The sequence below is a fragment of the Salvelinus namaycush genome, chromosome 7, assembly GCF_016432855.1.
Source record: "Salvelinus namaycush isolate Seneca chromosome 7, SaNama_1.0, whole genome shotgun sequence".
Lineage (NCBI taxonomy): Eukaryota > Metazoa > Chordata > Actinopteri > Salmoniformes > Salmonidae > Salvelinus > Salvelinus namaycush.
Window position 1 is genome coordinate 10,759,145 of NC_052313.1, and position 25,000 is coordinate 10,784,144.

General features: G+C 43.7%; 2 protein-coding genes across 3 annotated transcripts in view; both read right to left on the reverse strand.

Moving 5' to 3' along the window:
- LOC120050318 (vasoactive intestinal polypeptide receptor 2-like) overlaps positions 1 to 6,115 on the reverse strand; it is a 16,661-nt gene extending 10,546 nt beyond the window's left edge. For both annotated transcript variants that reach the window (XM_038996897.1, XM_038996898.1), the window contains exon 1: positions 5,702 to 6,115. In XM_038996897.1, coding sequence (XP_038852825.1) covers positions 5,702 to 5,755 — 54 coding nt within the window. In that variant the 5' untranslated portion in view covers positions 5,756 to 6,115. The remainder of the gene's footprint in view (positions 1 to 5,701) is intronic.
- Positions 6,116 to 19,603: 13,488 nt separating this feature from the next.
- The window catches only part of LOC120050319 (disco-interacting protein 2 homolog C-like), a 34,952-nt gene continuing 29,555 nt past the window's right edge, over positions 19,604 to 25,000 (reverse strand). The window contains exons 30-36 of the mRNA XM_038996899.1: positions 23,029 to 23,199; positions 22,824 to 22,885; positions 22,688 to 22,745; positions 21,144 to 21,218; positions 20,832 to 21,006; positions 20,600 to 20,723; positions 19,604 to 20,396 (exon numbers count right to left, since the gene is read on the reverse strand). Coding sequence (XP_038852827.1) covers positions 20,144 to 20,396; positions 20,600 to 20,723; positions 20,832 to 21,006; positions 21,144 to 21,218; positions 22,688 to 22,745; positions 22,824 to 22,885; positions 23,029 to 23,199 — 918 coding nt within the window. The 3' untranslated portion in view covers positions 19,604 to 20,143. The remainder of the gene's footprint in view (positions 20,397 to 20,599; positions 20,724 to 20,831; positions 21,007 to 21,143; positions 21,219 to 22,687; positions 22,746 to 22,823; positions 22,886 to 23,028; positions 23,200 to 25,000) is intronic.

The following is a 25,000-nucleotide window of genomic DNA, read 5'->3' on the forward strand; positions in this document are numbered from 1 at the left end:
GGGTCAATTAAGGAAGACATCCTCTTCTGGAAAACAGGACAACATGAGAGGATATTTTTAAAGTACTGGACAGCAGGGCCTCCCGGGTGGCGCAGTGGTCTAAGGCACTGCATCACAGTGCTAGCTGTGCCACCAGAGATTCTGGGTTCGAGCCCAGGCTCTGTCGCAGCTGGCCACGACCGGGAGGTCCATGGGGCGACGCACAATTGGCCCAGCGTTGTCCGGGTTAGGGAGGGTTTGGCCGGCAGGGATATCCTTGTCTCATCGTGCACTAGCGACTCCTGTGGCGGGCCGGGCGCAGTGCACGCTGACCAGGTCACCAGATGTAAGGTGTTTCCTCCGACACATTGGTGCGGCTGGCTTCTGGGTTGGATGTGCGTTGTGTCAAGAAGCAGTGCGGTTAGGTTGTGTATCGGAGGACGCATGGCTCTCGACCTTCGCATCTCCCGAGTCCGTACGGGAGTTGCAGCGATGAGACAAGACTGTAACTATTACCAATTGGATACCACGAAATTGGGGAGAAAAAAGGGGTGAAAAGAAAAAGTACTGGACAGCTTTGTGACATCAAATGGACTTTGGTGGTCAAAATGTGTTGGTATCTGTACTAGGGGTGTAAAAGCCATGACGTGGAGTGGTAACGCGCCTGCAAGCAGTTGCTCCTGATGCCACTTGGGTACACTGCAGCATCCACCGAGAGGCTCTTGCTGCCAGCTTGAAAGACGTTTTGGACACTACAGTGAAAATGGTTGACTGCCCCTGAACTCTCGTGTATTTTCTGCATTATGCAATGATATGGGCAGCGACCATGTAACGCCCTGGTTATCAAGGGGCAAAATATTGACACGTTTTTTTAAATTGAGAGACAAGCTTAAATTTATTGACCAAAATGTTCACTTGTCTGACCGCTTGCATGATGACGAGTTTCTCACACGACTGGCCTATCCGGGTGATGTTTTTTCTCTCCTGAATGACCTGAATCTAGGGACTCTCCGCAACTAGATTCAATGTGCGGGGCAAAATTGAGGCTATGATTAAGAAGTTTGAGCTCTTTTCTGTCTGCATTAACAAGGACAACACACAGGTCTTTCCATCATTGTATGATTTTTTTTGTGTGCAAATGAACAAGCTTACGGACAATGTCAAATGTGATATAGCAAAGCACCTGAGTGAGTTGGGTGCGCTATTACGCAGGTACTTTCCTGAAACGGACAACTCAAACAACTGGATGGATTATCCCTTTCATGCCCTGCCTCCAGTCCACTTACTGATATCTGAACAAGAGAGCCTCATCGAAATTGCAACAAGCGGTTCTGTGAAAATGTAATTTAATCAGAAGCCACTGCCAGATTTCTGGATAGGGCTGCGCTCAGAGTATCCTTCCTTGGCAAATCGTGCTGTTTAGACACTGATGCCCTTTGTGACCACGTACCTATATGAGAGTGGATTCTTGGCCCTCACTAGCATAACTAAATACAGACTGTGTGTGGAAAATTATTTAAGACTGAGACTCTCTCCAATACAACCCAACATTGCAGAGTTATGTGCATCCTTTCAAGCACACCCTTCCCATTAACCTGTGGTGAGTTATTCACAATTTTTGATAAACAAAAGATTGTATATGTAAGATGGCTAAATAAAGAGCAAAATTATTGATTATTATTATATTATTATTTGTGCCCTTGTCCTATAAGAGCTCTTTGTCACTGCCCGCGAGCCAGGTTGTGACAAAAACTAACACGTATTCTTATGTTTAAGAAATGCATTGTATAGTGTTTGTGTGGCAGGCTTACGGGCTTGCGCTGACCGTGGTGCTAGAGGGTGTACGCAGCTGGAGGTTGAATGTTTGAAGGGGTATGGAACTATAAAAAGTTTGGGAACTACTGGTGTAGAGGGTTAAAGCCATCGGGTACTAATCATGATCTCCCCCCCCCACCCCCCCCCCCCCCCCCCCCCCACCCCCCTTCACACAAACACTACGTATGTCTTCTGACTTGCAGGCTTTAGGATATTTACTCACAGATAAGCAGAAACTGTGTGTGGTGTTTATATGCTTGTATTGTGTGTGTGCGCGGGTGCGCGCGTATGGCATGCGTGTGTGTGTGAGTGAGGTTCAGCTGGGTGGTCTGTTTTGTTTCTATTGTGAAATAGCAGCTTCGCTTGGCCACAGTTCAGGACTATCACTGTGTTTACACTCTCCAACCCCACCCCCGCATCGTCCGCATCCTCTGAGGAGCTGTGTTCCTTTTGGAGCTAAGCTACCTGTCACCAGAACACAAACAACCAATAACACATCACCTCATGACCGTCTCAACCAATCACACAGTTCCCTGTTACCATCTCAATCAATCACACGTGACCTCACCACTGCCTATCAAACCTGGAGACGCGTAACACCCTATAATATGACACGTCTTTATGATATATATTTATATCCAGTTCTCAATGTCCTGATGCTGTGTGTGTGTTAGAGAGAGAGAGATCCAGTGGTACCAGGTCTCTCTGGTGCTCCTCCTGGGACCTTTTATAGAGAGGAAGGAAGGAAGTAAACTAACTCTAGCCCTCAGGCACAACACCTGCAAAAGTTGTTTAAAAAAGAAAAAAAAGAAAAACAGAAAGAAAAAAAGAAAAAGAAGGAAAAAAGTAACACACACACACACACACACACACACACACACACACACACACACACGACCCATTTCCCATAGATGCTCAGCAACACACAGACAGGATTCACCTGATTCTTCTGACTGTAGAGCCAAAATACCCAGCTAACAATTCTAGGGAGAGAGAACGTTTTTGTCATTTTACCCATAATGTTCCCTTAATGTTTGAGTGTTCAGTTTTCCGTTAGTTCGGGTAATTTTTTAATTTGATTTATTTAATTAGGCAAGTCAGTTAAGAACAAATTCTTATTTACAATGACGGCCTACCCCGGCCAAACCATAACCCGGACGACGCTGGGGCAATTATGCGCCGCCCTATGTTTAACTTTGTAAAACAATATTTGGAAGTTGATTAAATATTTTGGTAGCCTACAGCACAGTCTTTTCAGCAGGAGCCATTTGCTTTCCAACCTGTGTTTTCCCTCAATTGTATTTGAAATATTGCCAAAGGCCTGTTTAGTCTGCATGCTGTTTTTTCACTGACAGATTTGCCGTGTGTTCCCGATTGTAGGCTATTCCTTGTTATTGGGCTACAATCCACAGCTAGGCTATTTAAAAAATAAGCCAATGATCCTCTGTGTCTAAATTCTAGGCCTTCTCATGATGTAGTAGTCTATTCTGAATTATTTAATTTATTTCTGAACAGACACCAGTAATTATATAACTTTGGCAAATGCATTTCAATGTATCAGGGTTGCTGCAGTTCCTCCAGAACCCTTCAAACAGCTATGACTCTATAAGGAAATAAATGATGAAGTGCACCTCTGGAGAGATGAGAGTTGCTGGCTCATGTCTATCAGAGGAGAGGGAGAGAGATCATAGAAAGTGAATCTCATTCTGTTCTGTCAGGATCCAGCTCAAATTAAGCACTGCATATACCATGTAGAACAAATGTGTCTCTGATAAGGAATCGCATCTGCTCCCTTCATTGGATTTCTATCTGGAACATTCCTCATTTGTTGCTTCTGATAGAAACATGGCCCAGGTGGTAGCGTTTCGTCTAATAGAAACATGGCCCAGGTGGTAGCGTTGCTTCTAATAGAAACATGGCCCAGGTGGTAGCGTTGCTTCTGATAGAAACATGGCCCAGGAGGTAGCGTTGCTTCTAATAGAAACATGGCCCAGGTGGTAGCGTTGCTTCTGATATAAACATGGCCCAGGTGGTAGCTTTTCTTCTAATAGAAACATTTCCCAGGTGGTAGCGTTGCTTCTGATAGAAACATGGCCCAGGAGGTAGCGTTGCTTCTGATAGAAACATGGCCCAGGTGGTAGCGTTGCTTCTGATAGAAACATGGCCCAGGAGGTAGCGTTGCTTCTGATAGAAACATGGCCCAGGAGGTAGCGTTGCTTCTGATAGAAACATGGCCCAGGTGGTAGCGTTGCTTCTGATAGAAACATGGCCCAGGAGGTAGCGTTTCTTCTGATAGAAACATGGCCCAGGAGGTAGCGTTTCTTCTGATAGAAACATGGCCCAGGAGGTAGCGTTGCTTCTGATAGAAACATGGCCCAGGAGGTAGCGTTGCTTCTGATAGAAACATGGCCCAGGTGGTAGCGTTGCTTCTGATAGAAACATGGCCCAGGAGGTAGCGTTGCTTCTGATAGAAACATGGCCCAGGAGGTAGCGTTGCTTCTGATAGAAACATGGTCCAGGTGGTAGCGTTTCTTCTAATAGAAACATGGCCCAGGAGGTAGCGTTGCTTCTGATAGAAACATGGTCCAGGTGGTAGCGTTTCTTCTAATAGAAACATGGCCCAGGAGGTAGCGTTGCTTCTGATAGAAACATACCCAGAACATGGTTACCATATACTGTATATTTACAGTAGCATGTCAATACTTTCTCAAATTTGCCATTTAAACAATGATGATGCCAGTTATAACAAATCAATACACAACACGTTTTAATGTGGAAAAAATACTAATTGTAACAGAAGCACTTGGGACCAGTAACGGAGTAATATAACGAGTTACTGTCTTCAAATATAGTCATATTATTACATTTACCTTTTCAAGTAAGCTGTATATTACTTTCAGAAGCATATCTCTACCGGTGTGTTTAAAGCTTTGTCTCATGCTAATGGTATTCATGCAGTAGGTTAACTCGCTTCCAATAGGCTATTGTAAAGTTGAAAATCAAAGAAAGATGGCCTCCTTGTTGTTACCCCGCCTAACCTTTCCAAGTGGAAATGCTCCCATTATTTTGAGTTAATTGAGGAGAAAGAGAACAACATTTTAGTCAAATGCAAACACCCCATCAAACGTGAAAAAGCCTCTGGAGGTCGTGCACAAAGGCACAAAGCCAAAGTTCCAGAAATGCATGAAAGAGGAGAAATCTTTAGACATTATGGTAATAAAGATGGATAAATAATATTTCCATGTTCTGTGTATGTTTGGTGGGATATTGATGGAATATTTTCCTAACCCACAGAAAACTGGACACATGAATGTTCTTGCAGCGTTCTCATTTAACATGTCTAGAACATTCCTATCTTATGTTCTTAGAAACATGGCAACTACGTTCTATGTATGTTTGGTGGGACGTTGATGGAATATTCTCCTAAACCACAGAAAACTGGACACATGAAATGTGTCTAGAACATTCATTTCTTAAGTTCTGAGAACATGCTAACCACGTTCTGGGTAAGTTATATTTGACATTAAGGGAATGGTCTCTTGGAAACATTCCTTGCACATCGCTGGAACATTCCTATGACCTAATGAGACTCTTAAGGGAACATTCTCTAAAGTTGTGGGAACGTTTGTTGTTAGCTGGGTATCAACTATTCTAAGAGACCAGTCTTGATTAGAAATATGAATCATATTTGGGGTTAGTTGAGAAAGATCGATAAACCACAGTTTGTCTACATCTGGTCTCATACTTACACATACAATTCTGAATGAGTCTCCAGCTCTCTAGGAATATGAAGGTCTGTCTCACACACAGCCGTGCACCCACACACACTTATAAACATGCATGATTTCTGAAAGTCCATTAGTAGCCTATAGATGACAAATGTTGCCGGGTCAATTAGTCTACTCACCGTAAGTAAAAGGCAGAGCGTGAGGAGCAGCAGACCGACCCGTGAACGCTCCATGGTAGCAGGCAGCACAGAGCTGGTAGTAGGCTACTCCGATGTGCACCGTGGGGGTCTTGTCTCACCCAGCGGAACTCATGTGGTCACTCTTACGGCGTAGCACGAGGGCAGAGCCCAGGGAATATTTCACCCTGAAAAACTCACATCCATAATGTTGATAAATCTGTTGGTGTTGGTGAAGAAAATAACAACAGTTTGTAAATGCAAAAATAAAGCATCCAAACAGCTGTTGGTAGGCTACAGGTATAGAGAGAAAGAAGGAAAAAGAGAAAAACAGGGAGACTAAGAAAAATAAAGAGATGACTGGAAAGGTGGAGGGCAGTTGGGGCCAAAGAAGCTGTGAGGGCGGTTTGTAACAGATCTCTCCTCCCTATGAACTTATGGCACTGGGTGCGGCTCCCATCACCTCTGTCCATCAGCCTCGATCCACACCTTTCTGCTAAATTAAATACAATTAGAGTTGGATAAATGTAGATAAACTAAGATTTTTTTCACCAGGATTTACTACCTTCTACATCAAAATCTTCAATCCAAATTCAAATGACATTCCTAAAACCTTGATTTTGTACTAATTTCCTGAATGGATTACTACCAAGGATTATCAAGAAAAAACTTTAACAAACCAAAACCTGCAGAAGAAACACAGCGGAACCAGGAAATACCATCCATCACAAGACTGAGTGAGTAATATTCAGTAATCTCTAGGTCATTTTCTTATATAAAGCTAAGTAAATGGGCTACTAAGCTACCAAGCTGCTAGGACAGAACTGACCTGGCTGCAACTTCAATTAGCACTGAAGTGTGAAGTGAGATGTGTGAAAACTCTGGCAGGAGAGTTTCACAGCCTCCCCCACCTAAATGCAGAGGCCTTCTAAGTCCATGGCATATCCCTGTGCAGATGTCATCACAGTACAGTACACCTTCGATATAAAAAATATCAGTGTACAGAATATGTACAAAAACAAGCTCCTCAAGGACAATCCAGAGACCCTATTTGCTGACTGCTACAAAGAGGGGAACGTAAGCAACTTAATTTTCAACACAGACTCTCCCCTGGCATGGCACAGTGCTATATTAACACAGACCATCCCCTGGCATGGCACAGTGCTATAAGAGCACACTACCCCTATGTCAAGAGAGAGGGTATTGTCCCAGGGTGGAAACTCAATACTAGACATTGGGGAAATTGAAACAACCTCTGTCAACGTATACGCGTCTGGAACAGTAATGGTGCAGGGCCTCCTCATGCAGTTCCAGCAGGACTTTTACGGGATTAAAGAGAGAGCACAGCAGGAAAAGGTCTCTCTCTGTGATTACTCCCCCATCCTGAGTGTGTCTGATCACACCTCATCCTCGAACTGCCCTGCAAATTCACAGAGCTGGAGAGAGATATGGTGGAGCTCAGAGACCTAGTCCACACACTCCAGAGAGAACCGACCCACAAAACAGAGCAGAACAGCAACCCCCCCCCCCCCCCCGAAGGTGTAGATAGATGGCTGAAGAGGAGCGAGAGAAACACATGGCCCAGCTAAATGTAGTGAAGGAGAAGGGAGAGGAACACATGGCACAGCTAAATGTAGTGAAGGAGAAGGGAGAGGAACACATGGCACAGCTAAATGTAGTGAAGGAGAAGGGAGAGGAACACATGGCCCAGCTAAATGTAGTGAAGGAGAAGGGAGAGGAACACATGGCCCAGCTAAATGTAGTGAAGGAGAAGGGAGAGAAACACATGGCCCAGCTAAATGTAGTGAAGGAGAAGGGAGAGGAACACATGGCCCAGCTAAATGTAGTGAAGGAGAAGGGAGAGAAACACATGGCACAGCTAAATGTAGTGAAGGAGAAGGGAGAGAAACACATGACCCAGCTAAATGTAGTGAAGGAGGAGGGAGAGAAACACATGGCCCAGCTAAATGTAGTGAAGGAGAAGGGAGAGAAACACATGGCACAGCTAAATGTAGTGAAGGAGAAGGGAGAGAAACACATGGCCCAGCTAAATGTAGTGAAGGGGAAGGGAGAGGAACACATGGCCCAGCTAAATGTAGTGAAGGAGGAGGGAGAGGAACACATGGCACAGCTAAATGTAGTGAAGGAGAAGGGAGAGAAATACATGGCCCAGCTAAATGTAGTGAAGGAGAAGGGAGAGAAACACATGGCCCAGCTAAATGTAGTGAAGGGGAAGGGAGAGGAACACATGGCCCAGCTAAATGAGGTGAAGGAGGAGGGAGAGGAACACATGGCACAGCTAAATGTAGTGAAGGGGAAGGGAGAGGAACACATGGCCCAGCTAAATGTAGTGAAGGAGAAGGGAGAGGAACACATGGCACAGCTAAATGTAGTGAAGGAGAAGGGAGAGAAACACATGGCCCAGCTAAATGTAGTGAAGGAGAAGGGAGAGGAACACATGGCACAGCTAAATGTAGTGAAGGAGAAGGGAGAGAAACACATGGCCCAGCTAAATGTAGTGAAGGAGAAGGGAGGGGAACACATGGCACAGCTAAATGTAGTGAAGGAGAAGGGAGAGAAACACATGACCCAGCTAAATGTAGTGAAGGAGAAGGGAGAGGAACACATGGCCCAGCTAAATGTAGTGAAGGAGAAGGGAGAGAAACACATGACCCAGCTAAATGTAGTGAAGGAGAAGGGAGAGGAACACATGGCACAGCTAAATGTAGTGAAGGAGGAGAGACAGAAACACATGGCACAGCTAACAGCAGAGGGAGGAGGAAGAGAAACACATGGCACAGCTAACAGCAGAGGGAGGAGGAAGAGAAACACATGGCACAGCTAAGAGCAGTGAAGGAGGAGAGACCGAAATACATGACACAGCTAACAGCAGAGGGAGGAGGAAGAGAAACACATGGCACAGCTAACGGCAGTGAAGGAGAAGGGAGAGAAACACATGGCACAGCTAACAGCAGAGGGAGGAGAGACAGAAACACATGGCACAGCTAACAGCAGTGAAGGAGGAGAGACAGAAACACATGGCACAGCTAACAGCAGAGGGAGGAGAGACAGAAACACATGGCACAGCTAACGGCAGTGAAGGAGGAGGAAGAGAAACACATGGCACAGCTAACAGCAGAGGGTGGAGGAAGGAGAGAAACACATGGCACAGCTAACAGCAGAGGGAGGAGAGACAGAAACACATGGCACAGCTAACGGCAGTGAAGGAGGAGGAAGAGAAACACATGGCACAGCTAACAGCAGAGGGAGGAGGAAGGAGAGAAACACATGGCACAGCTAACAGCAGTGAAGGACGAAGGAGAGAAACACATGGCACAGCTAACAGCAGTGAAGGAGGAAGGAGAGAAACACATGGCACAGCTAGCAGCAGTGAAGGAGGAGAGACAGAAACACATGGCACAGCTAACAGCAGAGGGAGGAGGAAGAGAAACACATGGCACAGCTAACAGCAGTGAAGGAGGAAGGAGAGAAACACATGGCACAGCTAACAGAATGCTAATTTAGTATAGAGCAGACCTAACCCACTCTATTAAAATAGTCAAAACAGGAACATTTTACATCTGGCTAGAAATTAACAAGAAAATGATCTCAACAGAAAAACGTGTCCTCGTGTTCTACCTACTGTATATTACTACAATAGAATCCCCATACTGAAACGATGACAGCTTCTCCATCCTACTGTATATTCCTCCAATAGAATCCCCATACTGAAACGATGACAGCTTCTCCATCCTACTGTATATTACTACAATAGAATCCCCATACTGAAACGATGACAGCTTCTCCATCCTACTGTATATTACTCCAATAGAATCCCCATACTGAAACGATGACAGCTTCTCCATCCTACTGTATATTCCTCCAATAGAATCCCCATACTGAAACGATGACAGCTTCTCCATCCTACTGTATATTCCTCCAATAGAATCCCCATACTGAAACGATGACAGCTTCTCCATCCTACTGTATATTCCTCCAATAGAATCCCCATACTGAAACGATGACAGCTTCTCCATCCTACTGTATATTCCTCCAATAGAATCCCCATACTGAAACGATGACAGCTTCTCCATCCTACTGTATATTCCTCCAATAGAATCCCCATACTGAAACGATGACAGCTTCTCCATCCTACTGTATATTCCTCCAATAGAATCCCCATACTGAAATGATGACAGCTTCTCCATCCTACTGTATATTACTACAATAGAATCCCCATACTGAAACGATGACAGCTTCTCCATCCTACTGTATATTACTCCAATAGAATCCCCATACTGAAACGATGACAGCTTCTCCATCCTACTGTATATTCCTCCAATAGAATCCCCATACTGAAACGATGACAGCTTCTCCATCCTACTGTATATTACTACAATAGAATCCCCATACTGAAACGATGACAGCTTCTCCATCCTACTGTATATTACTCCTCATACTGAAATGAGGACATGTCACAACTTCTGCCGAAGTCGGTTCCTCTCCTTGTTCGGGCGGTGTTCGGCGGTCGATGTCACCGGTCTTCTAGCCATCGCCGATTCATTTTCCATTTGTTTTGTCTTGTTTTCATTTCCCTCATTACGTGTTGTGTATTTAACCCTCTGTTCCCCCCATGTCTTTGTGTGGTATTGTTTGTTGTAAGTGCTTGTGCACATGTTGACTGGTGCGCGTCGGGTTTTGTACCCAAGTTGTTATTTTCTTGATGCCATTGGTTTTGGAATTAAACTGCTCCGGCTATTAGCTAGTTCTGCTCTCCTGCGTCTGACTTCCCTGCCACCAGTTACGCACCCCGTACAGGACAGCTTCTCCATTCTACTGTATATCCCTCCAATAGTATCCCCATACCTTAACGTGGACAGCTTCTTCATCCTAGAGGGGGAGATCAACCATTTCCAGGTCCAGGGACATGTACTAGTTTGTGGCGACCTAAATGCCAGAACTGGATAAGAACCTGACACTCTCAGCTCACAGGGGGACAAACACCTACCTGGCGGTGACAATATTCCCTCCCAAATATGACACAGCTATGACAAAACAACCAACAAAAACAGGTCACAACTCCGGCAGCTCTGTCACATGCTGAGTCTGTACATAGTCAATGGTAGGCTTTGAGGAGACTCCTATGGTAGGTACACCTACAACTCATCCCTTGGCAGTAGTACTGTAGATTACTTTATCACTGACCTCAACCCAGAGTCTCCCAGAGCATTCACAGTCAGCCCACTAACACCCCTGTCAGATCACAGCAAATTCACAATCTACTTGAACAGAGCAATACTCAATCATGAGACATCAAAGCCAAAGGAACTGCACAGTATTAAGAAATACTATAGATGGAAGGAAAGTAGCATAGAAACCTACCAAAAAACAATTAGGCAACAACAAATTCAAGCCTTTTTAGACAACTTCCTGGACAAAACTTTTCACTGTAATAGTGAAGGTGTAAACTTGATAGTAGAAATGCTAAACAGTATATTTGACCTTTCAGCTTCCCTATCAAATCTAAAAATGGCAAACAAACAACCTAAGAAAATGAAAAACAACAACAAATGGTTGTTTGTTGTTGTTCAATCAGCCTGACTAACCGGTGTCTGTATGTAGCCTCACTACTTTTATAGCCTCACTACTGTATATAGCCTCGCTACTGTTATTTTCACTGTCTTTTTTACTGTTGTTTTTATTTCTTTACTTACATATTGTTCACCTAATACCTTTTTTGCACTATTGGTTAGAGCCTGTAAGTAAGCATTTCACTGTAAGGTCTAGACCTGTTGTATTCGGCACACGTGACAAATAAACTTTGATTTGATTTGAAACGGTTTGATGAATAATGCAAAAACCTAAGAAAGAAATTGAGAACAAAGAGACCCAGAAAAGAAAGTCCCAGAAAACCTGAGTCTACGCCTTCACTATGGTGAAACACTAAAACAATACAGAAATACACAACAGAAAAAGAAGGAACAGCACTTCTGGGAAAATTGGAACACACTTAACAAACAACAACACTAAGTTATTTATGAAAAATGGAGATGCATGGATAAACCACTTCTCCAATCTTTTGGCTCTATAACAAAGAACAAACAGCAAAAACACATACATGACCAATTACAAATATTAGAATCAGCTATTAAAGACTAGCAGAACCCACTGGATTCTCCAATTACATTGAATGAACTACAGGACAAAATATAAACCCTCTGACCCAAAAAGGCCTGTGGTGTTGATGGTATACTCAATGAAATGATAAAATATACATACCACAATTTTAAATTGGCTATACTTAAACTCTTTAACATCATCCCCAATATCTGGCATCTTCCCCAATATTTGAAACCATGGACTGATCACCACAATTCACCTAAGTGGAGACAAATTTGACCCCAATAACTACCGTGGGTTATGCGTCAACAGCAACCATGGGAAAATCATCTGCGTTATCATTAACAGCAGACTTGTACATTTCCTCAGTGAAAACAATGTACTGAGCAAACGTCAAACTGGCTTTTTACCAAATTACCGTACGACAGACCACATATTCACCCTACACATCTTAATTGACAAACAAACAAACCAAAACAAAGGCAAAGTCTTCTCATGCTTTGTTGATTTCAAAAAGCTTTTGACTCAATTTGGTATGAGGGTCTGCCATACAAATTGATGGAAAGAGCCGTTGTCGGAAAAACATACAACATTATAAAATCCATGTACACAAACAACAAGTGTGTGGTTAAAATTGGCAAAAAACACACACATTTCTTTCCACCGGGCCTTAGGGTGAGACAGCGATGCAGCTTAAGCCCCACCCTCTTCAACATGTATATCAAATTGGCAAAGGCACTAGAACAGTCTGCAGCACCCGGCCTCACCCTACTAGAATCTGAAGTCAAATGTCTACTGTTTGCTGATGATCTGGTGCTTCTGTCCCCAACCAAGGAGGGCCTACAGCAGCACCTAGATCTTCTGCACAGATTCTGTCAGACCTGGGCCCTGACAGTAGATCTCAGTAAGACAAAAATAATGGTTCCAAAAAAGGTCCAGTCGCCAGGACAACGAATACAAATTCCAAATAGACACCGTGGCACTTGAGCAAACAAAAAACTACACATACCTCGGCCTAAACATCAGCGCCACAGGTAACTTCCACAAAGCTGTGAACGATCTGAGAGACAAGAAGAGTGTTCTACGTCATCAAAAGGAACATAAAATTTGACATCGCAATTATGATCTGGCTAAAAATACTTGAATCAGTTATAGAACCCATTACCCTTTATGGTTGTGAGATCTGGGGTCCACTCACCAACCAATCATTCACAAAATGGGACAAACACCAAATTGAGACTGCATGCAGAATTCTGCGAAAATATCCTCTGTGTACAACGTAAAAAAACAAATAATGCATGCAGAGCAGAATTCGGCCGATACTCACACATATTTTCAATCCAGAGAGGAGCCGCTAAATACTACAACCACCTAAAAGGGAGCGATTCCCAAACCTTCCATAACAAAGCCACCACCTACAGAGAGATGAATTAACCTAGAGAAGAGTCCCACAAGCAAGCTGGTCCTGGGGCTCTGTACACAAACAAACCCCACAGAGCCCCAGGACAGCAACCCAACCAAATCATGAGAAAACAAAAAGAGACTTACTTGACACATTGGAAAGAATTGACCAAAAACAGAACAAACTGGAATGCAATTTGGCCCTCAACTGAGAGTACACAGTGGCAGATTACTTGACTACTGTCGCAGACCAAAAATTATGGAAAGCTTTGACTATGTACAGACTCAGTGAGCATAGCCTTGCTATTCAGAGGCCGCCATAGGCAGACCATACTCTCAAGAGAAGACAGGCTATGTGCACACTGCCCACAAAATGAGGTGGAAACTGAGCTGCTAACTAACCTCCTGCCAAATGTATGATTCCATATTAGAGACACATATTTCCTTCAGATTACACAGACCTACAAAGAATTTAAAAACAAATCCAATTTTGATAAACTCCCATATCTGTTGGGTGAAATACCACAGTGTTCCATCAGAGCAGCAATTTTTGTGACCTGTTGCTACAAGAAAAGGGCAACCAGTGAAGAACAAACACCATTGTAAATACAACCCATATTTATGTTTCTTTATTTTCCCTTTTGTACTTTAACAATTTGCACATCATTATAACACTGTACATAGCCATAATATGACGTTTGAAATGTGTCTATTCTTCTGAAACTCGTGAGTTTAGTGTTTACTGTACATTTTCTATTGATTATTTCACTTTTGTTTATTATCTATTTAAATTGCTTTTGCAATGTAAACATATGTTTCCCATGCTAATAAAGCCCTTTGAAATGAATTGAAAATTGAGAGAGATTGAGAGAGAACAAGAGAGACAGAGTGAGTGAGTGAGTGAGTGAGTGAGTGAGTGAGTGAGTGAGTGAGTGAGTGAGTGAGTGAGTGAGTGAGTGAGTGAGTGAGTGAGTGAGTGAGTGAGTGAGTGAGTGAGTGAGTGAGTGAGTGAGTGAGTGAGTGAGTGAGTGAGTGAGTGAGTGAGTGAGTGAGTGAGTGAGTGAGTAAGTGAGTGACTGAGTAAGTGAGAGAGAGAGAGAGAGACCGAGAGAGCGAGAGAGAGAGAGAGAGAGAGAGAGAGAGAGAGAGAGAGAGAGAGAGAGAGAGAGAGAGAGAGAGTCAGATCTGAGTACTCTAAAAGTAATTTAGTTTGTTAGGACTAGTACTAAGAGGTATGAGTTGAGTGTCAGAGTGAAGGACATGTAGCCTAGGCCGATACTACCTGGGCGGTCATTTCTCCCTCTACCCCCTTCAGCTCACAGCACCATCACAGTGAACTCTAGTGGCCGTCACCTGAACTACACTCTTCATGCTTCTAGCCTTAGGAACCAGATATGTCCCAGCACAGGTACTCTGATGAATTCCTCTAAGGAGAAGAGAGGAGAGAGAAGGAGGAGAGGATAGAAGAGAGGGAGAGAAAGATAGAAGAGGGGGTGAAGAGAAGAACAAAGAAAGGGAGAGGGGAAGAGAGTAGATTGAGAGGAGAGAACAGGATAGAGTGAAAATAGGAGAAGAAGAGGGGAGAGGGGAAAAGGAAGAGAGCTGGACATTCCAGTGATAAACCCATCTCAGCTGTGCTCTGTCAACCTCACATATCATTCAGTCATTTTCGAGTTTAATGTGATGATGAAGAATGATTTTATACCATAACAACATTCGTATGACTTTGAGAAAGAGAGATTGAGAGAGAGAGACACAGGGAGAGAGAGAGAGAGAGAAAAAGAGTAAGAGAAAGAGAGAGAGATTGAGAATAAGGCTGGGGTTAGGGTTAAGGGAAATTATTCAGTCTTAGGCAAGGTTACTCATTACACAACCACTTTTGTCACATAAAGTCCCTGGAGGGTTTAATGACCTGAGAGGGTAAAAAAAAGGAGTCATGGTATTGCCTATGAAGGGAGAGTGGATAAAAGGAGACAGAGAAAGAGAGAGAGAGAAAGGAAGAGAAAGACAAGATGGAGAGTGTTTTGACTTGACTTTAACATTAATCAGCAGAATGCTATTTATCTAATTAACTAACTGTTTTTAAAAGTTACCTGATAGGATCTGGGGGCACCACGAGAGTTGTTCATTAAAGAGATACCATCTCTTGAATTAATTTCTTTGGGACAGGGGGGTAGTATTGAGTAGCTTGGATAAAAAGGTGCCCAGAGTAAACTACCTGCTACTCAGTCCTAAAAGCTAGAATATGCATATAATTAGTATATTTGGATAGACAACACTCTGAAGTTTCTAAAACTGTTTGAATGATGTCTATGAGTATAACAGAACTCATATGGCAGGCAAAAACCTGAGAAAAAATCCAACCAGGAAGTGGGAAATCTGAGGTTTGTAGTTTTTCAACTCTTTGCCTATCCAAGATACAGTGGAAATGGGGTCATATAGCACTTCCTAAGGCTTCCACTAGATGTCAACAGTCTTTAGAACCTTGTTGATGCTTCTACTGTGAAGGAGGGGGGAATGGGAGCTGAATGAGTCAGAGGTCTGGCAGAGTGCCATGAGCGTTCACGTGAGAGTCAGCTTGCGTTCCATTGCATTTCTACAGACAAAGGAATTCTCCGGTTGAAACATTATTGAAGATTTATGATAAAAACATCCTAAAGATTGATTCTATACATCGTTTGACATGTTTCTACTGACTGTAACGGAACTTTTTGACTTTTTGTTTGCTCGCGCCTCATGAATTTGGATTTGTGACCTAAACGCGCAAACAAAAAGGAGGTATTTGGACATAAATGATGGACTTTATCGAAGAAAACAAACATTTATTGTGGAACTGGGATTCCTGGGAGTGCATTCTGATGAAGATCATCAAAGGTAAGTGAATATTTATAATGCTATTTCTGACTTCTGTTGACTCCACAACATGGCGGGTACCTGTATGGCTTGTTTTTGTGTCTGAGTGCCGTACTCAGATTATTGCATGGTGTGCTTTTTCCGTAAAGTTTTTTTGAAATCTGACACAGCGGTTGCATTAACAAAAACACTTACATAAGTGTTCATATTACATGCACAACCCATAGTATGGAAACGTCATCTACGTAGGTGGGTATACTTTCCAAGTTACGGTATTTCCGTTATAACATTTTTAATGGCATCACAAAATAACAAACAAAATGACATTAGTGTTCTATAGATCGCCTCTGACCATTCCCCATGTTCTACGTTAAAAATATTGTTCCAGTATTCGCTTTGAACATGGTAGAGTTTCAGCGGGACAAGGTCTGTTGAGACAAAGCACTTTGGTGAATTTTGAGAGCACAGGCCTGGATCTTCTCAGTTGATTTACAACAGGACGTGAGTTAACCCCCACTAGTTCTTTCCTTCCCCCTCTGTGGGTGAGAGGGGGTCTGATTGAAGTTATTCATTGCAAACTGATGTGACCTATTTAAATTATCATAGACAGTCATGACAAGAGTGATACTCTCAGAGCTTTGGAAGTGCCTGTCCAATGAGAATCACATTTTTCAAACTCATATTCTACCAACTCTTTCCCAAATTATTGCCTGAATTGGACCATTTTCCTGTCCTGCTCAGCATTCAAAATGTAACAAGTACTTTTAGGTGTCAGGGAAAATGTATGGAGTAAAAAGTATATCATTTTCTTTAGTAATGCAGTTAAGTAAAAGTAAAAGTTGTTAAAAAAAAAAATAGTAAAGTACAGATACCCCAAAAAACGACTTAAGTAGTACTTTAAAGTATTTTTACTGAAGTACTTTACACCACTGGTCTTTTACTTGAAGTTGTAGCCAAAGCATAAATTAGACAAACCACTTGGTTGGGAGATATTGTAAAGATGTTTCCTAATTTATGATGTCCCATGAGATTTTCTGTTTTCACAGTTCCAGGTGAAAGCTATGAGCCTTTATTGATGTCACTTGTTAAATCCACCTCAATCAGTGCCTTTGAACAGGGTATGGTAGTAGGTGACAGGCGCACCGGTTTGAGTTTGTCAAGAACTACAACGCTGCTGGGTTTTTCACGCTCAACAGTTTCCCGTGTGTATCAAGAATGGTCCACTATCCAAAGGTTATCCAGTCAACTTGACACAACTGTGGGAAGCATTGGGGTCAACATGGGCGAGCATCCCTGTGAAACATTTTTGACACCTTGTACAGTCCATGCCCTGACAAATTGAGAATGTTCTGAGGGCAAAAGGGGGTGTGCAACTCAATATTAGGAAGATGTTCATAATGTTTTGTGGACTGTGTATGCAATTGTATACAAATGTAAGCAAGGTTTGAAATTATTAGGTTTTAGTCCAATATCTATTTGGGCTTCTTGTGGTAAATTTGCAGTCTACAAGTTATATGTAATTATGCTCCGGCCCCTTGACTAACCACTCAATAAGAAACCCTGCCCTACTACTTCAGGTAAGGATTGGTAAAGGGAACTGATCCTAGAACTTTCCACTGAGCACCACTCAAAGTATTTGAAGCAATAACAGCACACCAGACACGGCTTAACCAATCAAAGCACTTTATTGCACTGTATAGTGTGATGTTGAGCCAATGGCAGGCTCTTATAAAAGTGTCATTTTTATATTTTCATCATGTGTACAAAACAATCTCACACACCTGTACCATACAAAATCAACACTATTTACACACAATACACGCGCACACGCACACACCCAAAATGCAGTCTCTCTCACCTCTCTCACCTCTCTAGTTTCTGTACCAGGCTTAACCCTACCTACAAGACTGCTCTCTCTCTAACACACAGTCAGGGGGCTCCCGAGAGGCGCAGCGGTCTAAGGCACTGCATCTCAGTGCTAGAGTAGTCACTACAGACCCTGGTTCAATTCCAGGCTGTATCACAACCGGCCGTGATTGGGAGTCCCATAGGGTGGCGCACAATTGACCCAGCATCGTCTGCGTTAGAGTTTGGCCGGGGTAGGCCGTCAATGTAAATAAGAATTTGTTCTTAACTGACATGCCTGGTTAAATAAAGGTTAAATAAAAAAATAAAAAATAGTACCATCACCATTCTCTAGTACAGAATAACAAGCAAATAAATACGTCATGATATGTGTTTTTCCTACATGGCATTATATTATAGCTCTGAGACAAAAGTAGCTGAAAACATGAATTAAAATGAGATGTGTTGTGATTATGATGATAAAACAAACTCAGGAGTCTGAATGTAAACAAATAGGTGCATTAGGTGCACCCCTACCTACACATACGAATTGCCTCGACTGGCCTGCACATTGACGGTGCCGGTACCCCCTGTATATAGCCTTGTTATTGTTATGTCATTTTATTGTGTTACTTTTGATTTGATTTTTTACTTTCATTTATATTGTCATTTTTTTCTTAACTCTACTTCTTGAACTGCATTGTTGGTTAAGGGCTTGTAAGTCAGCATTTCACGGTAAGATCTACACCTTTTGTATTCAGCGCATGTAACAAATAAAATGTGATTTGATTTGATTAAAATTAGCAGGTTGGCATTTACTGTCATGAGGCTTGCCCTAGAGGCAGCTCTGCAGAGTGGTCACTAGCTGGAATAAAATCAGATTTTAAACCTTAACTCTAATCTTAACCACACTGCTAACCCTAATGCCTAACCCTCAACTTAAATTAAGCCCAAAAAAGCACATTTTTGATTTCATGAATTTTGACATTATAGACAATTTTGACTTCGCAGCTGGCCCATCTAGAAAAAAACACTCAGTTCTGCCTCTAGGACAATACTCATGGCAATAAACAGTAACATGAAATTATGTTTTTCACAGAAAAGTTGATAACATAGACTGATAACATAGAAGAGGCCATAAGTGATCATTTTATGACTGATAAATACATTTCTTCTAAACTCTTTTGTTTTCTCTTTGTTAGAACACTTTACTGTGGATGCGTCCCAAACGGGGGCTTCTTTTGTATATAGTGTCCTATTTATGACCATGGTCCCAACAGTGCACCTTAAAGGGAATAGGCTAACATTTCAAATGTATCTTGTGTTTCTGGTCCAGAGCTGGGCTTAACAACTCCTATTTTCCTCTGCTACTTACTGGGCTCTCTTAGCAGAATCACATATTACCATAATAAAATGCTTACAATGGTCAAACAATGTTGGATAGAAACAATTGTGTACTTCTAACAGGTTAACTTGGCATTTAGGAGTTAATTGGCTTTAGGAAACAAATCGTTAAGGATGTATGTGATTCTTATAAGAGGAGTGCACTGTATCACATTCATTCACGCGCACGCACGCACGCACACACACACACACACACACACACACACACACACACACACACACACACACACACACACACACACACACACACACACACACACACACACACACACACACACACACACACACACACACACACACACACACACACCGCAGGTGGAGAAAGCTGTATAACAGGCCCTCAGTGTGTTTCAGTTCTCGCCGTATAGATAATTTTGTTTATGTACAATATTTATATTTATACACTAATCTGAACCCCCTGTCTTTTTCTGACAATATACTTTAATAACTTAATTTTTCATGTCTATTTCATTAAGATAACAGATATGTTCAGAGATATTTTCTCTCTCTCCTAACAACCAGTGGTGTAGTCAGTACACAGTGTTCCTCTAAGGCTTTGTACAGCGACTTCCTGTCTAGGTGTCAGGTTTAACCGGGGGTGCAGAAACAGCCATACCTCCACCACAGCACAACTAAAGGATCAGACAACTGGCACCACACCATATGACCATGTGCAGATTCAAAAATACAGTACGTCTTGATTTGAAATGAACAACACCAGCGATATACACGCACGTACGCATACACACACATGCTAACACACACACATCCCCCTCTCTTACATCCACCCACACCCCCACCCCCCCGGATGGGGCGGCTGGGTTACATGTTATAAGCCACGTAGATGGGGTCGAGCTGGTCCTGTAGGAAGCCATCTCGGAGGTGCATGCGCTGCTTCTCCCCGCGAGAGTTGATGGGGATCACCCCGATGTCCGTTACTACGACGACACCAACGATGAGGTAATGCTCTTCCAGCACCGCCTTGGTCACCATGGGAACCAGGTCCAGGGCTTCCTGCTCCGAGCCTTCTAGTTCCACCACAACTACCAGCAGGTTAGTCCAGGGAAACACCGCACTGTTGCACACACACACGCACACGCACACGCACACGCACACGCACACACACGCACGCACGCACGCACACACACGCACACACACGCACACACACACACACACACACACACACAGATGAGTCATTTGGAACTATAGTGGTTCTACCTGTATAAAGAAGAGAAATAGGAACAGCTTTTGTGTTGTTTCAGATGTTTAGTGACGTACCATTCCATGATGCTCTGGTGCGTCCTGATGACGGAGGTCTCGATGTCTATAGGATGATACCTCATCCCCCTCAGCTCCATGGCCTCCTCCAACGCGCCCACCACATACAGCGCATCATGTCTCTCTGGGGACGGAAGAGAAAGATGTGTGTGTATGTCTGTGCGCGAATAATGTGTGTCTGTATATGTTTTTATGTGTGTTTTTGTGTGTGAGTTTGTGTGTGTGTGTATACCTCCGCTGGCATCAGTGAGTTCAGTACGTCGTAAGAAGCCCAGGTATCCGGTGCGAGCCCAGACGGTGGATGTGTCTCCGAAGCTGAGTCTGGAGGTGAAGTGATCAGACTGAAGGACCTCCTCTCCATAACCACTGTAATATCCACTGCCATTATGGGCACTGTGCACCCAGATCTAGAGAGGGGAGGGGCAGAGAGAGAGATTGAAATAAATTTTAAATGATCTCTCTCTCTCTAGCATCTTTACTGGGGCAACATAAAATCCTGAAACAAGTTTATTAAATCAATCAGTTTGTGTGTGTGTATACTGACCTCTCCTAGGTGGGAGTCTCCCAGGGGTCCCTTAGTCTCTGGGTTGGCGATGATGATGCGGACACCAGGTAGGATCTGAAACAGTAACCACAATGCTTTCTTCTCCATGTAAAGCATATATGAGATATTCTGGTCTATCTGTAGAAAGCTGCAGCCGAACAACACAGTCATGAGCTCTAGAAGCTGAGTCTTACTGAACAACACAGTCGGGAGCTCTAGAAGCTGAGTCTTACTGAACAACACAGTCGGGAGCTCTAGAAGCTGAGTCTTACTGAACAACACAGTCATGAGCTCTAGAAGCTGAGTCTTACTGAACAACACAGTCGGGAGCTCTAGAAGCTGAGTCTTACTGAACAACACAGTCAGGAGCTCTAGAAGCTGAGTCTTACTGAACAACACAGTCATGAGCTCTAGAAGCTGAGTCTTACTGAACAACACAGTCAAGAGCTCTAGAAGCTGAGTCTTACTGAACCACACAGTCAGGAGCTCTAGAAGCTGAGTCTTACTGAACAACACAGTCAGGAGCTCTAGAAGCTGAGTCTTACTGAACCACACAGTCAGGAGCTCTAGAAGCTGAGTCTTACTGAACAACACAGTCATGAGCTCTAGAAGCTGAGTCTTACTGAACCACACAGTCATGAGCTCTAGAAGCTGAGTCTTATTGAACCACACAGTCAGGAGCTCTAGAAGCTGAGTCTTACTGAACAACACAGTCATGAGCTCTAGAAGCTGAGTCTTACTGAACCACACAGTCATGAGCTCTAGAAGCTGAGTCTTACTGAACAACACAGTCAGGAGCTCTAGAAGCTGAGTCTTACTGAACAACACAGTCATGAGCTCTAGAAGCTGAGTCTTACTGAACAACACAGTCAGGAGCTCTAGAAGCTGAGTCTTACTGAACCACACAGTCAGGAAATCTAGAAGCTGAGTCTTACTGAACAACACAGTCAGGAGCTCTAGAAGCTGAGTCTTACTGAACCACACAGTCAGGAGCTCTAGAAGCTGAGTCTTACTGAACCACACAGTCAGGAGCTCTAGTACCTGAGTCTTACTGAACCACACAGTCAAGATATCTAGAAGCTGAGTCTTACTGAACCACAGAGGCATGAGCTCTAGAAGCTGAGTCTTACTGAACCACACAGTTAGGAGCTCTAGAAGCTGAGTCTTACTGAACCACACAGTCAAGATATCTAGAAGCTGAGTCTTACTGAACCACACAGTCAGGAGATCTAGAAGCTGAGTCTTACTGAACCACACAGTCAGGAGCTCTAGAAGCGGAGTCTTACTGAACCACACAGTCAGGAGCTCTAGAAGCTGAGTCTTACTGAACCACAAAGTCAGGAGCTCTAGAAGCTGAGTCTTACTGAACCACACAGTCAGGAGCTCTAGAAGCTGAGTCTTACTGAACCACACAGTCAGGAGCTCTAGAAGCTGAGTCTTACTGAACCACACAGTCAGGAGCTCTAGAAGCTGAGTCTTACTCAGTCTTAGTACACTCATGAAACTTTCTGACGCTAAATGTTCAAACATAACACAGGACCCACCTTTCCTGACTCCATGAGAGGGAGACTGTGAGGAGAACCTCTCTCCACCAACCGAACCCTGAGAGACAAACAAACTGTTATTCAAGTTAATTGGTTCATCTGATTGGTTGTTGCTGTGACTGACAGGCAGAAATACCTATCATGTCGCAGAGCTCTCATGTCCACGTAAACTGTAGTAGGGTCTGGTCCGGAGGTGCCCTGTAACCAATCACAGGACAGGGTGACCATGTTATCGCACACGCACACGCACGCACACACTCACACCCACTCAAAAACATATACACACACAACAAACACACACACAACAAACACATACAACAAACACACACACACAGCCTTACCTGCAGACAGATAGCCAGGTTGACCCTACAGCCGAATGCTGTGCTGACAGATCGGGGGTGCAGGCCCAGGTCTTTAAACAGCTTGGAGAAGGAGTGTGTTAGAGACATCCTGGGTCTCTCCTCTGCTACCACAACACACGCCCTCACACGGGACAGGTCCAGGCCCCGCGCCTGGAGAGGAAGAGGAGGAGAGAGGGGGAAGAGAAGAGAGGGAGGAAAGAGGGGAAGAGAGGGGGAAGAAGAGATGGAGGAGAGAGGGGGAAGAGAAGAGAGGGGAAGGAGAGGGGGAAGAGAAGCGAGGGGGGAAGAGAAGAGCGATGAGAGAGGGGGAAGAGAAGAGGGAGGAGAAAGGGGGAAGAGAACAGAGGGAGGAGAGAGGGGTGAAGAGAAGAGGGGGAGAGGAGGAGAGAGGGGGAAGAGAAGAGAGGGGAAAGAGGAGAGGGGGGAAAGAGGAGAGGGGGGAAAGAGGAGAGGGAAAGAGAGTGTATTACATATAAATACACAACATTTCAATCATTACCTCCCTCTCATCCTCCCTCTCATCCGCCCTCTCATCTATCATCCTACCTCCTCCCTCTCATCCTCCCTCTCATCCTCCCTCTCATCCTACCTCTCATCCTCCCTCTCATCATACCTCTCATCCTCTCTCTCATCCTCCCTCTCACCCCACCTGCTGATGACTATATAAAGCTGCGGTTTGTTCCTTGATCTGTTCCTTTTGTGTGTCTCAGTCAGCTCCCAGTTTCCATGGCGATTTCCATGGCGAAAGTTAATCTCTTAAAATAAACCCCGTCTGTCCATCAGCAACCAATTAGACAACACCTCAGGCCACAAACACACCGTTTACTGAGTCAATTCAAAGACATTACAAAGAGCACTTTTAGTTCTCCCTGCATTTGAATTGTGTGTGTTTGTGGATGTGTGTAAGAGTTCTCATTCTCAGCCCGAACCCGATGGGGCCCGATGGCCGGGCCTCAAATTATCTGAATTGATTCGTGCCGGGCGGGTTTCAAGCTTGCCGTGTTACGAAATGAAAACTGTCTGTCTGCGCACCTATTGCTACTGCTGTCTGTCTCAGTAGCAGACACAAGCAGCGCCAAGACTGCAATATTGGCTGGGCCAGAGAAATTAGTGGCCATGATTAAACTTATTTTTCTGATCATTGAAATGTTTCAAATTGCAATACGAATAGACTAGAGTGCATTCTGGAGAATGATGATCCACAAGACCCGACAACCAGCACATCTCAGAATGGCATCTGTTAAAGCAGATACATACAAATGAAATGCACCCTATATGACTGTGCTGCTAATGTGCATTTGCTGGACCTTTGAAAGTAAACCCATAACTGATCCAAATGTCATTTTGGAATAAAACATGCATTGCATTGATTGGATCATGCACCGATCATTGACCACACACAGCTATTGCTTTAAATTAGTATAACGGTTGAATATGAATTTGGGAGTTTCAGTATAAGCAACAATTTCATACATGCCTTCAATTGCATTTATTCCAATATTGTCATCATTTAGTTGATCATTCAGTTTTCCTCTCTCTGTTTCCTCAGTTTGCTGCCGCCCGCCTCCGCTGCATTGTTCTCAACACCAGTTTAAATGAATATACTGTTTTCTAGAAATCAGGATTTTATTTCACGTTCAGTCTCATTGCATTTCTGTGATGTCAGACTGGTCCTGGGCTCGGGCTTCAACGGGGCTTGGGTAAGACTGGGCTCGAATTTTCAGGCCAGACGAGAACTCTAGCGTGTGTGCGATGGGAACTCTAGCGTGTGTGCGATGGGAACTCTAGCGTGTGTGTGATGAGAACTCTGGCGTGTGTGTGATGGGAACTCTAGCGTGTGTGCGATGGGAACTCTGGCGTGTGTGTGATGAGAACTCTGGCGTGTGTGTGATGAGAACTCTGGCGTGTGTGTGATGAGAACTCTGGCGTGTGTGTGATGAGAACTCTACCG